The following is a 14,165-nucleotide window of genomic DNA, read 5'->3' on the forward strand; positions in this document are numbered from 1 at the left end:
GATACAATACATCCTGCATTTGATGTGAGTAAGAGCTCTGCCTGCAGCATAAGCATTGTGTCTATAAAGATAAATATAAACAAAAAGTTTGGGAAATAAAAACTCTGAAAGCAAACAACCTTGAAAGTAGGCAAAGAAGGTGAAAATTCCAGCATGTAAATGAACAGTCATAGAGAACAACAATCACCATTTTTTACAGAACAGATTTCGTGCAGTTGTACTGGATTTAGAGTAAGCCAGAGCTGGTTTTTGGAACTCTGGCAGTACCAGAGCAACAGTACCACCCATTTCTATCCCCTTTATGAGATTTCTTTTTAAACTTAGTCATCTTCCTCAACATGCTGCATGCAGCTGAGTGGCAAAAGGACCCTCTACTGCAGCACAGAGCTCTCTACCTGCAAATTTCTCCAGACTGAGTGCAAGCTGTTCAGCAGGAGAACCACCCCAAAGAGGTGGGGGACACTGCACTGACAGAAATTTAGCATTTTTATGGGTTTCTGGCCATTTCCAAGTGTTCCCTGTACTGTCCAGGTAACATTTCCAGCTTTGACAGACCACAGTGTGAAATGTGAATAACCCTCCAACAATGCCCAGTGCTTACACAAGGGCAGAACAACCTGCTCTTTACCAGTTCACCTTAAAATATGTAGAAAATATGCTACACCTAAGACAACAGTTACCTGTCTGTGATTACTTTTAACAGACAGTCTGTATTTTGAGACGTGCTGTGCTATCATCACATTGGTTAGAATGTGGCTACAGTAGTGCACAAGAAGAATTTGCTCTACTTTGCATAGGAATAACTCTATTTTATATATATATAAATAGTCTGTTATGCAATTAATGTAAAAACATCCAGCATACTGGATATATAATATCCATGATTATGCACAAGAGCTAACCAGTACTTTTTGAAAGCATAAAGCATGAGCAAAGATCACAGAATATCCTGAGCAGGAAGGGACCCACAGGGATCACCCAGCCCAGCCCCTGGCCCTGCCCAGACCCCCCAACAACCCCAGCCTGGCATCCCTGGCAGCGCTGTCCAAACGCTCCTGGAGCTCTGGCAGCCTCGGGGCCGGGACCATTCCCTGGGGAGCCTGGGCAGTGCCCAGCACCCTCTGGGGGAAGAACCTTTCCCTGATCTCAGCCTGACCCTCCCTGACACAGCTCCAGCTGCTCCCTGGGTCCTGTCCCTGTCCCAGGGAGCAGAGATCAGAGCTGCCCTCAGGAGGAGCCACAGTCCCAGCTGAGCTCTGCCCTCAGGCTCCTCTGCTGCAGTGGAACAAGCCCAGCGCCCTCAAGCAGCTCTTTGGGTGGCCCCTCCAGACCCTTTACCATCCCCATGTCCCTTTTTTGGACACTGTCCAAGAGTTTTAGCTCTTTCTGATATTATGGTGCCCAAAACTGTCCCCATGTCTCGAGGTGAGGCTGCACCAGGTGCTGCTGGGCCTGGTGTCCCCCAGGACAGGATGTCCCTGCTGGCTCCAGGGCACTGCTGACTCAGGTCAAACTGGACATGGACCAGGACCCCCAGGTCCTGTCCCGTATCTGCTCTTCAGCCCCTCGTTCCCCTGTCCATCCACACAGCCAGGGGTGCCCATCCCAGGTGCAGAACCCCTTGTTAAACCCCACAGAGTTGGTGATTTCCCACCTCTCATTTTCTGAGCTGTCTCTGCAGGGCCTCTCTGCCCTCAAGGGAGTCAACAGCTCCTCCCAATTTAGTGTCATCAGCACACTTACTTAGTATTCCTTAGAGTCCTGTGTCCAGGTTGCTAATGAAGATGTTGAAGAGCACAGGGCTGAGGATGGAACCCTGGAATCCCAGCAGTGACCAGTGCCAGCCTGGTGTCACCCCAGTCACTGCCACCCTCTGTGCCTGACTCGTGAGCCCGTTGCCCACAGTGTTTATATCCACCTGCAGGCTGGACAGCTTGTCCAGATGGATCCTGGGAGAGACTGTATCAAAAGCTTTGATGGAGTCCAAAAAGATCGCATGACTGCCTCTCCTGGGTCAACCAGGTGTGTCACCCTGTCACAGAAGGAGCTCAGGTGCGACAAGCAGGACCTTCCCTTCATGAAGCTGTGCTGACCTATTGTTGCCAGATGAATACCTGTTTGCTCAGCTGGTAGGGAAAAGACAATGATTATTTTGTAAAATCACTGGCCTGTGGGACTGCATAATGGGGACCATGTTAAACATCAACCAAAAAGAGGAGCAGGAGAATATGTTTTCATCTGCAAAATAATTAATTACATTAGTTGTGCCAACTTAGCTCCAGGTTTGAGAAAGTAACACCAAATTCATGGGGTGGTCAAGTGTAACTTCAGGGCTGACAACCACCAGAGACCACTGCAGAGACCCCTGAGACAGACAAACTCAAGTGAAAAGGGAAGGAACATACGTTGATGACTTTGGGGGAATAATTATCATATGTGTGTTTCTTCTGGGAAGAGCTGTGAGCATGCATGTGATGTACAGCCTATGAACAGGACCTTCTGTGTGCTCAGCACACACGGTATTGCAGAGGAGACATCCCCTGACTCCTGCAGCTGAATGAAGAACGGCTGCTTCTTAATGCTGCACTGCTGCTAGGGAGGTTTTGTCCATTTTTCAGTAACACAATGCCTGTGGTGTCCTCCAGGTGTTTTTCAATACCTCACAGAGTAATCTTCTCCATCACCTTACCAGGTATTGAAGTGAGACTGATGGGCCTGCAGTTTCCAGGATCACCCTTCCTGCACTTTTTGAAAACTGGGACAATGTTAACCAGCTTCCACTCAACTGGGACCTCTCCAGACTCCCAAGATTGTTCAAATATTGAGAGAAGCCTCACAATGACATCTGCCAGCTCTTTGAGTATTCTCAGATGAACCGCATCAGGCCCCATAGATTTATAGGGATCCAGCTGGTGCAGCAGATCCCTACAACTTCAGGATCAACTGTGAGTTTATCGTTCTCAAATCATGGTCATTCAGCTCAGGGCACTGGGACTCCCTTAGCCCATGTTGAAGAGATGTAAGGAAAACATTAAATATCCCTGTCTTGTCAAACTTCCTATCTGTGAGGTGACCATCCTCATTCTGAAATGGGCCAATGTAATTTCTGCACTGCTTTTTGCTGATGTATTTAAAAACCCTCTTTTTATCATCCCCCACAGTTCTGGCAAGTTGCAACTCCAGTTAAGCTTTGGCTGCAAAAATTTTCTCCCTGCAGAGCAGCATCTCCGTGTTCCTGCCACATCACCCAACCTTCTCCTGCTGGGCATACACCTTCCTTTTCTGCTTTATCTCCAAAAGAAGATCCCTGCTCAGCCAAGCCAGCCTTCTGTCTCGTCTGCTTGACTTTCAGCATTCTGGAATTGCCTCTTCCTGTGCTGTTAGGAGGTGATGCCTAAAATGTGACCCATAGTAATGGACCCCAGCACCTTTGGAAGAATTTTCCCAGGGATCTTGCTCACTATTTCCCTGAGCAGCCTAAAGTCTGCTCTCCTCATGTCCAAGGGTGAAATTTTTCTGGCACTTTTCCTCCTAGCAACAGAGATTTTAAACAACTCAATCACTTTGTGGCTGCTGTAGCAAAGATGGCCACCAATCATGTCATTCATGCAACCCTCTCTGTCAACAAGCAACAGATCAAGGAGGGCATCTTTCCTAGTCAGCTCTCCTAGTACTTGTATATGATGTTGTCATCCAGGTGTTTTAGTAATCTTCTGGCCTGGATTGTACCAGCTGTGTGATGCTCCCAGTTGATTTCTGACAGATTGAAGTACAAGGACAGTTGACTTGGACGCATCCCTTAGTTCCTCAAAAAAGGGATGCATCCCTCAGTTCCATTGGTGTTATTGTCTGGGCCGGGAGATCTACAGTAGACTCCCTTAGAGACATCTGCATCATTTGACTGCCCCTTGATTCTTCCCCAGAGGCTCTCAACTGTGCCAGTTGTGGCCTCCCTACATTCTAACCCTTCTCTTACATACAATGCCTCCCTCAGCCTCATCTGCCCTGCCTGTTCTTCTTAAAGAGTCTGTAATTGTTCAGTAGGGCACTTCAATCACAGGACTCATCCCAGTAAGGTTTTACTTATGCCAGTGATGTCAAATCACCTGGACTGGGCCAAGGATCCAAGCTCCTCGTTTCTTCCTCATGCTGTGTGTGTTGGAACAGAAACACTTCAGGTGTGGTTTGTTGTAGCCAACACCTCCCACCAGCACTCAGTTCCTCAAGTTTAGGTGCATCACCCCACTGCTTCTCACTACCCAGCCCAGTTTTGTCCCTTTCCCCCTTCCAAACTAGTTTAAAGCTCTATCAACAAGTCCTCCTAGTTCCTATGCTAGAAACCTTTTTCCCCTCTGAAGGTGCATCCCATCAGGTGTCAGAAGACCACGTGTTCAACAGACATCCCATGGTCAAAAAAACAACATTATTCTGACAAAACCAGCCTCTCCCCTTGATAGACAGACTCCTGGAATGCTACGGTGGCTAACTTGCCTGTTAAAAAGGTGTTTTTGTTAAACAATAGGCTACATTCTGTAAAAACAATCCCTCTGCATAATGAAACATCTAATTTATTAGCAGGGCAGTGGTAATTCATCAGTAGGGAGCAGACATGACTTCTCAAACCTATTTGTCTTACTTTGTATTGTGTAATCCTTTTCTTCTTTCCTCTCATTAGTTTTTGTTATTACAGTACTACCAATGAAAATTGAGCTACATTTTGCTCAGATTCATAGATCAATTTCCTGTGACTGTCAGCCAGGCCATGTAAAACCATTTTAAAATATTCATTTTAGGAATACAAAAAGCATTTTTAAATTGCATCATTTTCTGTTTAGTGTAACAGCAATAGAAAAAAATTACTGCAAACTTCTGTTCCAATTAAGAAGACCCTTTGGGGACCACTCCTCTGTCCCCAAAGGAGAAATAATGCCCACGTCTGTTTCCTGTGAGACTGGAGCTACTTCTTTACTTTGCCATCTATAATTACAATGACCCCACCCTAGATGCCCACCCTGAGGTTTACATCAACCAACTTCAGCCCTGTGGAAGTAAAACCTATTCCAAGGTGCCTTACAGAATCCACAGAGTAAACAGGTATTTGCTCAGGAGCAATTAATCTGTTTTAGACTTGTACCTTCCGGAGGGATAACCAGGTGACATTCACACCACCTGCTACGAATGTCACCAGTGTGCTGAGGACATCACATGCGTTATTTATTTGGATTAGTGATGGAATCTTCTCGGAAAACCAGCCCTCTAAGCAAACATCTTAAAGCTGTTAGGTCTTTCTTTTTAACTTAATATTTTACTTCCTGTAGAAAATGGTACAACTCAAAAATCTCTCACCTCAGCAAACACAGCTGGCATCAAATATTCTCTTATGCCTTTCTCCTTAACACAGCACTGAAGTGAAAACAGACAAGGTGGTGTGGGTTGGAACGAGATGAGCTTTAAGCTCCCTTCCTACCCAGACCATTCTGTGATTCTATGACTTTGCCGTGCTGCTGTTGCTAGGAAGAAGCAGCAAAGCAGTGGGAACAGAGAGCATATCACAGCCTCGACCAGAGGAGCAGCAGGGAGCAGCATGCTCGGTTTCCATGTTCTGTGGGTATGGAATACCTCTGCGGATGCTCCTCCTCAGCTTGTTGCAGAGGTCCAGGCGTGGGTTCTCCAGGCTGTCCTCAGCTGAGCCCGGGCTCTGCTCGGGGGATGACAGCCCCCGGCTCAGGTCCAGTGGCGCCTTGCTGCCCGTGGGCGGCGGGGATGTGGCTGGGCTGTAGTTTGAGGTAGGACTGCTGGCCACAGACGAAGCAGAGAGGTCGAGGGCACCGATCCTGGAGTTCAGAGGGGACGTCAGTGACAGTTTCCGTGTCCTGGCAGGTGAGGAGGTCCTGGAGAGTGACAGGGGAGGAGGAGAGGAAAACTTGCGGCAGAGATGTGGCGACTTCCCGTCAGCTAGGTACTCCCCTCTGTTGTTCTGACTGGTGGCAAAGAACAACTCCAAAGACCTGAGAGTAAGAAACACAAAAAGAGCAACACAGTAGCAAACACTGAACAGGTTTAAGTGAAAACGCTTAAATTTTGTTCAAGTCCGCACGGCACTGCAAAATCTGTGTGACACTTAGCCCTCAAAGCTTGGGCAGATAGCTGAGACAGACTCTCCTTAAAAACTGACATCCTACACACTAAGAACCTTCTTCTTAGATTATTTATAAGCAGCAAATAGCGGGCAAAACGCCCACAAAATGAACAGCAAATGAGGCCACGGTATCTCTCTGAGAAATCTGTGACAGGAAGCGAAGAGCCGCACACGCACCTGACAGGAATGGAGGTGAAGGGCCGCCTGTAGATGTCGGACAGCTTCTCCAGCACCACGGCCGCGGTGGTGAAGATGCGGTAGGTGTGCAGGAAGGTGTTCAGGAAGTCGATGCTCAGGAACCGCAGGTCCGTGAGCCGCTCCAAGAGGCGTTCGACGCTAGCGTAGCGGATTTGGGGGACCTTGCAGGAATTCAGCGTTTTGCTGAAGCAAATATCAATGTCATCTCTGTGAAGACGGGCATCAGATCTACACAAAAGACAAATTTAAAACACTTTACCAATGAGTGATTATGGCTCAGGAGTGGTATCCCTTTAGCTGTTCCTGGCAACGTAATAGCAGCAAATATTTATGCACTATTGTGTTTCATCAATGCATTCATCAATGCACCACATTAATCTGTGGTGATACCTGCTGCCATAACTAAGGGAACCTAAATTTTATTTTTGGCAAATGTTTTACACTTCAAAGCCTAAGAAACTGTTAATGATGCTTAAATTTCTGAAATGGAACAGGCGGCAGAATTGTCTCCTGTTGTCTCTTTCAGGCTGCTGTGGACTGTGGTTCAATATTACTAAAATCTCAGTATAGAATAATTGATTGCAATTTTTCCTGCTGGGATCAAGTTTTATCTAAAATAGAGTAATGGACCCTAACAAAACCCAGCAAAATTGACCCCCCAGCTAAGTTTAAGGCTCACCTGCAAATTCACATCTGCCTTCAGGCTCCAAGAATTACTTTTTGTTTTAAAAAAGGAAAGTGGAAACAGCACAAAACATCTCAAATTTCAAAGCAGAAACTAAGGAGAATTTTTGTTTCAATGAAAAAAACAAAACCCGACCAGTTTTTGCTTGGACATCAAAATAAAAGTCATTTATGTAACTCTACCCATAATGAATTTTTTTCCCGTCAAATTCTGTTTTGCTTAATTTTATCTAGTTGAAGGCTTAGTTTGTAAATAAACAGGATGAATACTAAGTAAAGCATCTTTCAATAACCCAATCCTTTCGTTAAAAATTACTGGATTTTCTCAGAATAAAGATTAGGATATTCCACACACTTCTACACTGTATTACATAAAAGAAACAACAAAAAAATTCTTGTTTCTTCAGCTGGGCCCTTGGAAAAGTGGCAATTTTTTGTTTATATCATCCAATGACATCTGACTCTGAAAGTCAAAGTGTGCTGCAAATTAGACAAGTAAAATTTAAGAAAGAGTACACCAAATTTGTGTCTGTTAAGATCCTGTATGTTCTTTAGAATTAATATTCCTTTCTGTTGACACTGGGACTAAGGTCCTGCTATACTTTGAAAGGGGACAAATGTACTTTTAACACTCAGCAGGTGACAGAGTGTTCCTGGAATAATGCTGAAGACAATAAATCCCTTATTTCCAGGGTATGTGCCCTAACAGTGCATTCCCAGATGTTTTCTCTCTCCCATTTCTAAGTGCAAAAAGAGGAGAGGGAACAACGACAAAAGAGGCATTTGAGAAACGAAGAGATGTGACAGGTAACACTAAGAAAGGAAATAGTTTTATGTCTATCCCTATGTTTTATTCACTTATATTTATATTGGATAGTAGTAAGTAAAACTCATGTAAATTGAGGTATGTAGAAGATCCAAGTTTTGTTGAAAATTTGGAACCACATACTGAAAATATCTCACTAGAAAAAAAACCTACTTATTACAATAAATAACTGGGAGAATCCAAAGGTAAGGGAAGCAGGCTTATAAACAATGATGCTACTTTGATGTGATCAGTTAAAATTATGAGAGAAAATAATTTTTTAACAGAAGTAAATATAGAGAACAGAAACTTTGGCTAATATAACAAAATACCTTTAAAAATGGTACTTGTCTGCAGTCACATAAATTCTGAGGACATTTTAGAATATCTCCAATAAAATTATGAGATTACAGGGAAGAGCCACCCAAGGACAAAATCATTCATCTGAGGCATAACTGCAGCCAACTAGTCAAAACCCAGAAAAACCTGAGCTGTGATCCAACACTGTGAATTAAGAGTTCACCACTCTGAGTGGTCCCTACAATACCAAGAAAGGGATTTGAAAAGATATGTTTTGGGATATAGGATCAGTTCCATTTAACCAAAATAGAAGAAAAATAGAAGTTTGCGTTTTCTAAACACATTTTGTTAAAATTTTGTTGAAGAAACACAACAATCTATTTTGTTCACTGTTGCACTTACTTGATCATATGTGGCACTGTGACTTTGGAGTTTTCTTCAAACACTATTGTCATTAATCCATTGCACCTTATATTATCAATGCACTGTGAAAATAAACATTGAAAACTGTTAAAATCAAAACACAGGGTAAGGGGACTTATTCCCACACTTTTCATATCCCTAGCAGCTTGAAGCATAGCTTTTGCAGGTCATGGGCTGATTAAGACAAGGTATTTTCTCAGATGAAAAGCAGTGATGCAAAAATTAGAGTCGACATGCTTCTCTAGCCTTTGCCTCTCAGGGTATTCAGTTCAGCAACCTTTTCTTTCCACATGATTAAGTATTTTGAGTTGCAAGTGATATTTCCTTTGAAGCTCCTTTGAAAGGGAACAGAACTCATTACTTGTAGTATTTTCGGAATGAGTGTAAGCTTGAAAAATCAAGACCACAAGAAAGTCACAATGCTTTATACTCCAAGGGGTACGGTAATACCTTAACCTTTACTCTGTGCAAAAGATCAGAAGGGAATATAAAAAGCTTCCAGAAACACACTTGTAAAAACAAATTCAAGTGGTGCTCCTTGTGAAACACAGCTGTGAGGAAGCTATGCAGCTGTTCCCTGCAAACTCTTGTTTTGGGCTGGGAATTAGGAGGGACTTTCATATGCAGTTTTATGTAGTTCAGATATGTCCAGAGAAGGGAATGGAGCTGGGAAGGGGCTGGAGCCCCAGGAGCGGCTGAGGGAGCTGGGAAAGGGGCTCAGCCTGGAGCAAAGGAGGCTCAGGGGGGACCTTGTGGCTCTGCACAAGTCCCTGACAGGAGGGGGCAGCCGGGGGGTCGGGCTCTGCTGCCAGGGAACAGGGACAGGAGGAGAGGGAACGGCCTCAGGCTGGGCCAGGGCAGGCTCCGGGTGGACAGCAGCAGGAATTTCCCCATGGAAAGGGTGCTCAGGCCTTGGCAGGGGCTGCCCAGGGAGGTTTGGAGTGCCCATCCCTGGAGGTGTCCAAGGGAGGGCTGGAGGTGGCACTCGGTGCTCTGGGCTGAGGACAGGGTGGGGATCAGGCACAGCTGGGACTGGATGGTCTGGGAGGGATTTTCCAGCCTCAGTGATCCTGGAGTTCTGAGAAAACTCAGCACTACAAGCCTTGCCCCTGGAACTCAACAAATCTCACAGAGCATCAGATTTATATGGTCTGCAACAAGAACCTGCTACTAAACCCTACAGGGCTCTTGTCTTTATAATACTTTCTACTTCTATTCATTAAGTATCATACATACATACATACATATATATATGTGTGTGTGTGTGTGTATATATATAAATACAATCTCCTTACATCAGTAAAAAGGAGTTTCAAAAATTATCACATACATTTATCTTGACTCCAAGAATACATATAGGATTCAGGCTTTGAAACATTTCATAGCAGAGCAGTGATTGATATTGGATTGCTCAAACCTGATAATCAGAGGCCTCTTCAGGTTTAGATTACATCTATAGCTACAAATTTAAAGTATCATCTACGTAGCTGTATATGGTTTTCAGTTCAGGTTTTTAAGATTATTTGGAAAGTGCAGCTGCAATAATTCACAGAATGATTTTCTCAAATCATTACTTATAAGCAGTGACAAACACATCTAATAGAAATACATGTATTTTCCCTATTTGAACTTGAAATGTTTCAAAGAAGCCCTTAGCACCAATCATGGTACCAGATGACTTTTTAACATATTATAATTTAGGCTAAGAATGGACTTACTCGTGTTCTTAAACAGTCTTTCCACACCAGCAAATAACTCCAGTAATTTTACATGTCAGTGGAACAACATAATTCACTGAAAATTGGTTTTGTAAAAAAATTCTTCAACCAGGTCTGTCTGTAGGACAGCAAGTTGCAGCTCATGCTGTTTTTTGAGATTTTTAATTTCCTATTTTTGTTCTTTCAAAAATGTTAATCCAGCACAAAGTAACGCAAAATACTTCTTTTTAAGCAATTTCTACTCATTATGATGATGATTCATCTGGAGATGTTGCCGGCAATGATAGCAACTTTGGAAATGCATGACATTCCATGATGCTATTTCTCTAATCAGCTATTTCTCTCTAAATTAATAGAGGATAGGACCTGAATTCAGAACTATAAGAGAAATATGTTATTTTTTGTGTACATAAACAAAACACAAATAGCCTTGATTTAGCTCTGGTGAGCTGGAAGTTCAGATTTTTTTGAATGCATTCAACTTCTTTCCACAAATACATTATTATGAGGTTTGTCTATTATGTTTTTAACTAAAAGCTATTTAAAAAAAACAAAACAACAACGTATCCCTGACATTTTAAAAATTTTAAATACCCTTTTCCTTCATTCACAACACAGACAGCTCCTGCTCACTGTCAGACCACTCAGCAATTATTTATAATGGTTTGCTAGTACTTTTTGGTGGAAAAAAAAGTTTATCCCATTTTCTTACTTCATTATTAATAAGATACGGTATCAGTTTCTCACTAGGACTTTCAGGTGATTTTTGAACTGTATGCAAATCATGAGAAAAACAGTACTATCCTCCTTCTTAAACCAAAATATGTATCTGGATGAGCTATCCTTAGACATAGAAATTATTACCATTAGCTTCATGTTTGTCCATGGACAATTTTGAAATTTATACTCTGTTATTGAGAAACACACTTCCCTGGTGACTCAAATGCAATGACAGAATTTTGGGGAAAACAGGCAGCACTAAGGGCTTCTCATGCAGAACACAGCAAAGCAAAGACATTCAGCACCCCTGTCTCAGGCTGGTTTTCAGAAGAACAGAGTGAACGAAGACCTCAACACAAACCAGGTGAGGAAAGCACCGAGGTACCTGACTGATGTCACTTGTCCATGCAGCTTTCTCCTGCCGTGACGGAGCTAAAAGGACAACCGTGAAAGGAGGAGCATCTGTAGGCTCCACTACGAGCTTGAAATCCAGGTGTCCAAACACCTGCCCAGAACCTTTTGCTTTACAGCCAGAGCGGGAGAGAAAAAGTCACAACGTGAAACTTCAGAGTGTAAGACAAAGAAAACAGTGGTTTCATTTAAAATGAAAATTGCTTTAAAACATCTTCTGTATAAAGAGCAAATCCAATTAGGTATCCAACAAGTCATTTTGCTGTTCACATATGCCAAGTACAAAAATACTGGGATTTGCTTTTAAAGTTTCTTCGAACACTTGCATGCTAACATACCATCACCATACCAGAAGTATCACTCAAATTAATGAAACTACTTTTACAAATCACGTGTAAAACTTGACAAAGTGCAGGATGGAAGACAAAAGGGTTAACAAAAAAATCAGCTTGAGACCATGTTTTGTTATTCCATTTGAAGAAGCTCACAGTCCAAATTTGTGGGGAGCCCAAGACAAAACCGACTCACTCAACCCCCGTGTATTTCAGAAAGCTGATTATCTGCTGCTTTTAAGTGGGTTTTTTGGGGGGCATGGGGGTTTTTTTTGGCTGGTTTTTTTTAAATTTTATTTTACAAGATGCTCTGCTCAAACTTGTATAGAAAAGTCAGCAAAGAATTTGTCACATTTCTCCAGCCAGCCCTCTTGAAAATCCAATAAAGGATGTCAACAGCAGGAAAAAATACAGTGTAACAATCCCCCATTCCACCAAATCAGTTTTACACTGTATTCTACTCGTTTCTTAAAAACATATCTATTTGCTCTTATTAAAAAAAAAAAAAGGGTACTAATTTTAGGAAACTAGAAACTGTACTTACTACTGACAGCTGAATTTAACTTACAATCATCATCACTCGCTTCTGTCTCCTCGACCAGTGTGCACTCTATTAGAGACAGAACACCTCCTGTCTGTGGAAACAGAGCGCAATTCACACAAATGTTATTTATTCCCATTTGTCACAAGGTTTTTTAAACGCTGACACACCTTACTCTAACATTTACATTACTCAGAGCTCTAACAAAGATACATCAATTCCATGATAAACATTTTTTCCTTAAAGAACTAAACCCAGACAGATTAAATATAATTTTTCTTAATCCAACAGATGAATAGTACAATGTACAAAACTTCTTTCACTTTTACCACACTCTAATTTATGTCACACACAGACTTGTTCACAAGTTCCCAAAAAGTTAACAAGAATTTCATCTTCTGAATTTAAGTGAAATACGTACAAGATTTTTTAAATTCTCTATTTATTTTGCAGAAGTACTTGAACTATTTAAGAGGTGCAAAGTGAGAAAGCATATGAACCTTAATAAGCTCTTGGTATGTCAAACTAAAATTCTATTCAACATAATCCACTCTGTGAACTACCAACATCTCTTTATCCACAAGCCAGCACTACGAACGCCTGATTCTCAACAAATATAACAAGATTGTTCTTAGATGACATTTTAGTTTAAGAGAACATGCTGTTCAGGAAAACAGAATTGACTTTGAAAATTAATTTTATTAGAGCTCTGGAAAATGTTCTTTGGCAATTCTGCAGGGTTGTACTGGCTGATTTATGCACTGAAAACTGACTTAAATTCAGTGCTACATACACTGAATTTATTCACTATTTCAAGCAAATAGATACATCAATGCCTTATTTCTAATCCCCAGTTTACTAGAAGTAACTGGGTCTAAAAAATGAAAATTGGCTGAATTCTGTTATTTGCAATGAAAAGACAAAGCAGTTAAATACTGTGCACCACTCCACTTTTGTTTATAACCACTAACACAAAGCTCATGTTAAAGCCATAAAACAGTAAAGTGTTGAAAGTCCACCAAAGACGTGTTTTCATTTTGCAAATTCAATCATAATATAAAAGTCCATACCTTAAGAAGATGGAGTTTTCCTCCTGAGCTTCTTGTACAAATTAAAAAGTGTTTTGTAAACAAGAAGCATTGTCTTTCTCCTTCTTTCTTCAAAGACAACGAGCCTAGGCGAACTTTACTAAGCTTTCCCCTCTCAACTGAGGGGACCTGGATAAGGGAACCTGGTAAGGAAGGTGCAAAGTTTACTATGTTATAGTAATATTTAGTAGGCAGTGCTCAGGTTGTTAATTCATTGAATACTATTACATTAATTAATGCAACCCTTCATTCCAGTATCAATGTATTATCAGTGTCTCTTTTAGGCACAAGTTAATCACTCTTGCATTGCACAAGTTCCCTTTGTTTCTTACCATAAATAGACTCAAACAAGTACAGTCTAGACTAACACTTGTGTACATGGCAGGATTAGATCTAGGGCTGATTAGGCAATTAAACACACTAAGAGGACACTGATCAGAAAATGTAGCTGAACAGCAAACATCACTTCGATAGCCACTACACTTGCAAAAGACAAGGCACTTCCAAGCCAAAGAGACAGAGAATGGGAACATGTTTTGAAGGAAAAAAGTTTGTGTATGTGTGTGTGCCTGTGTGCAAGAGAGATGGAAATGAAGCACATTTCTTCTTCTTAACTTGTACTGCATAACTGTCAGTGCTCCACAGCTCATCTGAAATGTGTTACCAGTAAAACACTCCCGAACTAAATTGAACCTGCTTACATAAGCCTGAATTTGTGCTTTGCAGAGCTCCAGGCTGGGGACAGCTCTACTTCTCTGCTGTTTCACGTCTTAGTCTCTGACCAACTTTTCCACATTGATACCACC

The 14,165-nt window shown here is 42.0% G+C and overlaps 1 protein-coding gene across 6 annotated transcripts in view; it reads right to left on the reverse strand.

The window, feature by feature from the left end:
- Positions 1-14,165, reverse strand: part of RASGRF2 (Ras protein specific guanine nucleotide releasing factor 2) — a 114,908-nt gene that overhangs the window by 44,319 nt on the left and 56,424 nt on the right. For 3 of the 6 annotated variants that reach the window (XM_039566478.1, XM_039566477.1, XM_039566475.1), the window contains exons 10-15: positions 13,342-13,502; positions 12,299-12,365; positions 11,373-11,509; positions 8,529-8,611; positions 6,317-6,565; positions 5,620-6,008 (exon numbers count right to left, since the gene is read on the reverse strand). In XM_039566478.1, the coding sequence (XP_039422412.1) occupies positions 5,620-6,008; positions 6,317-6,565; positions 8,529-8,611; positions 11,373-11,509; positions 12,299-12,365; positions 13,342-13,502 (1,086 nt within the window). Of the gene's footprint in view, positions 1-5,619; positions 6,009-6,316; positions 6,566-8,528; positions 8,612-11,372; positions 11,510-12,274; positions 12,366-13,341; positions 13,503-14,165 lie in introns of all 6 variants that reach the window. The other 3 variants (XM_039566476.1, XM_039566474.1, XM_039566473.1) reach the window with 1 other exon arrangement.

This window comes from Corvus cornix, chromosome Z, assembly GCF_000738735.6.
Source record: "Corvus cornix cornix isolate S_Up_H32 chromosome Z, ASM73873v5, whole genome shotgun sequence".
NCBI classification, from domain to species: domain Eukaryota; kingdom Metazoa; phylum Chordata; class Aves; order Passeriformes; family Corvidae; genus Corvus; species Corvus cornix.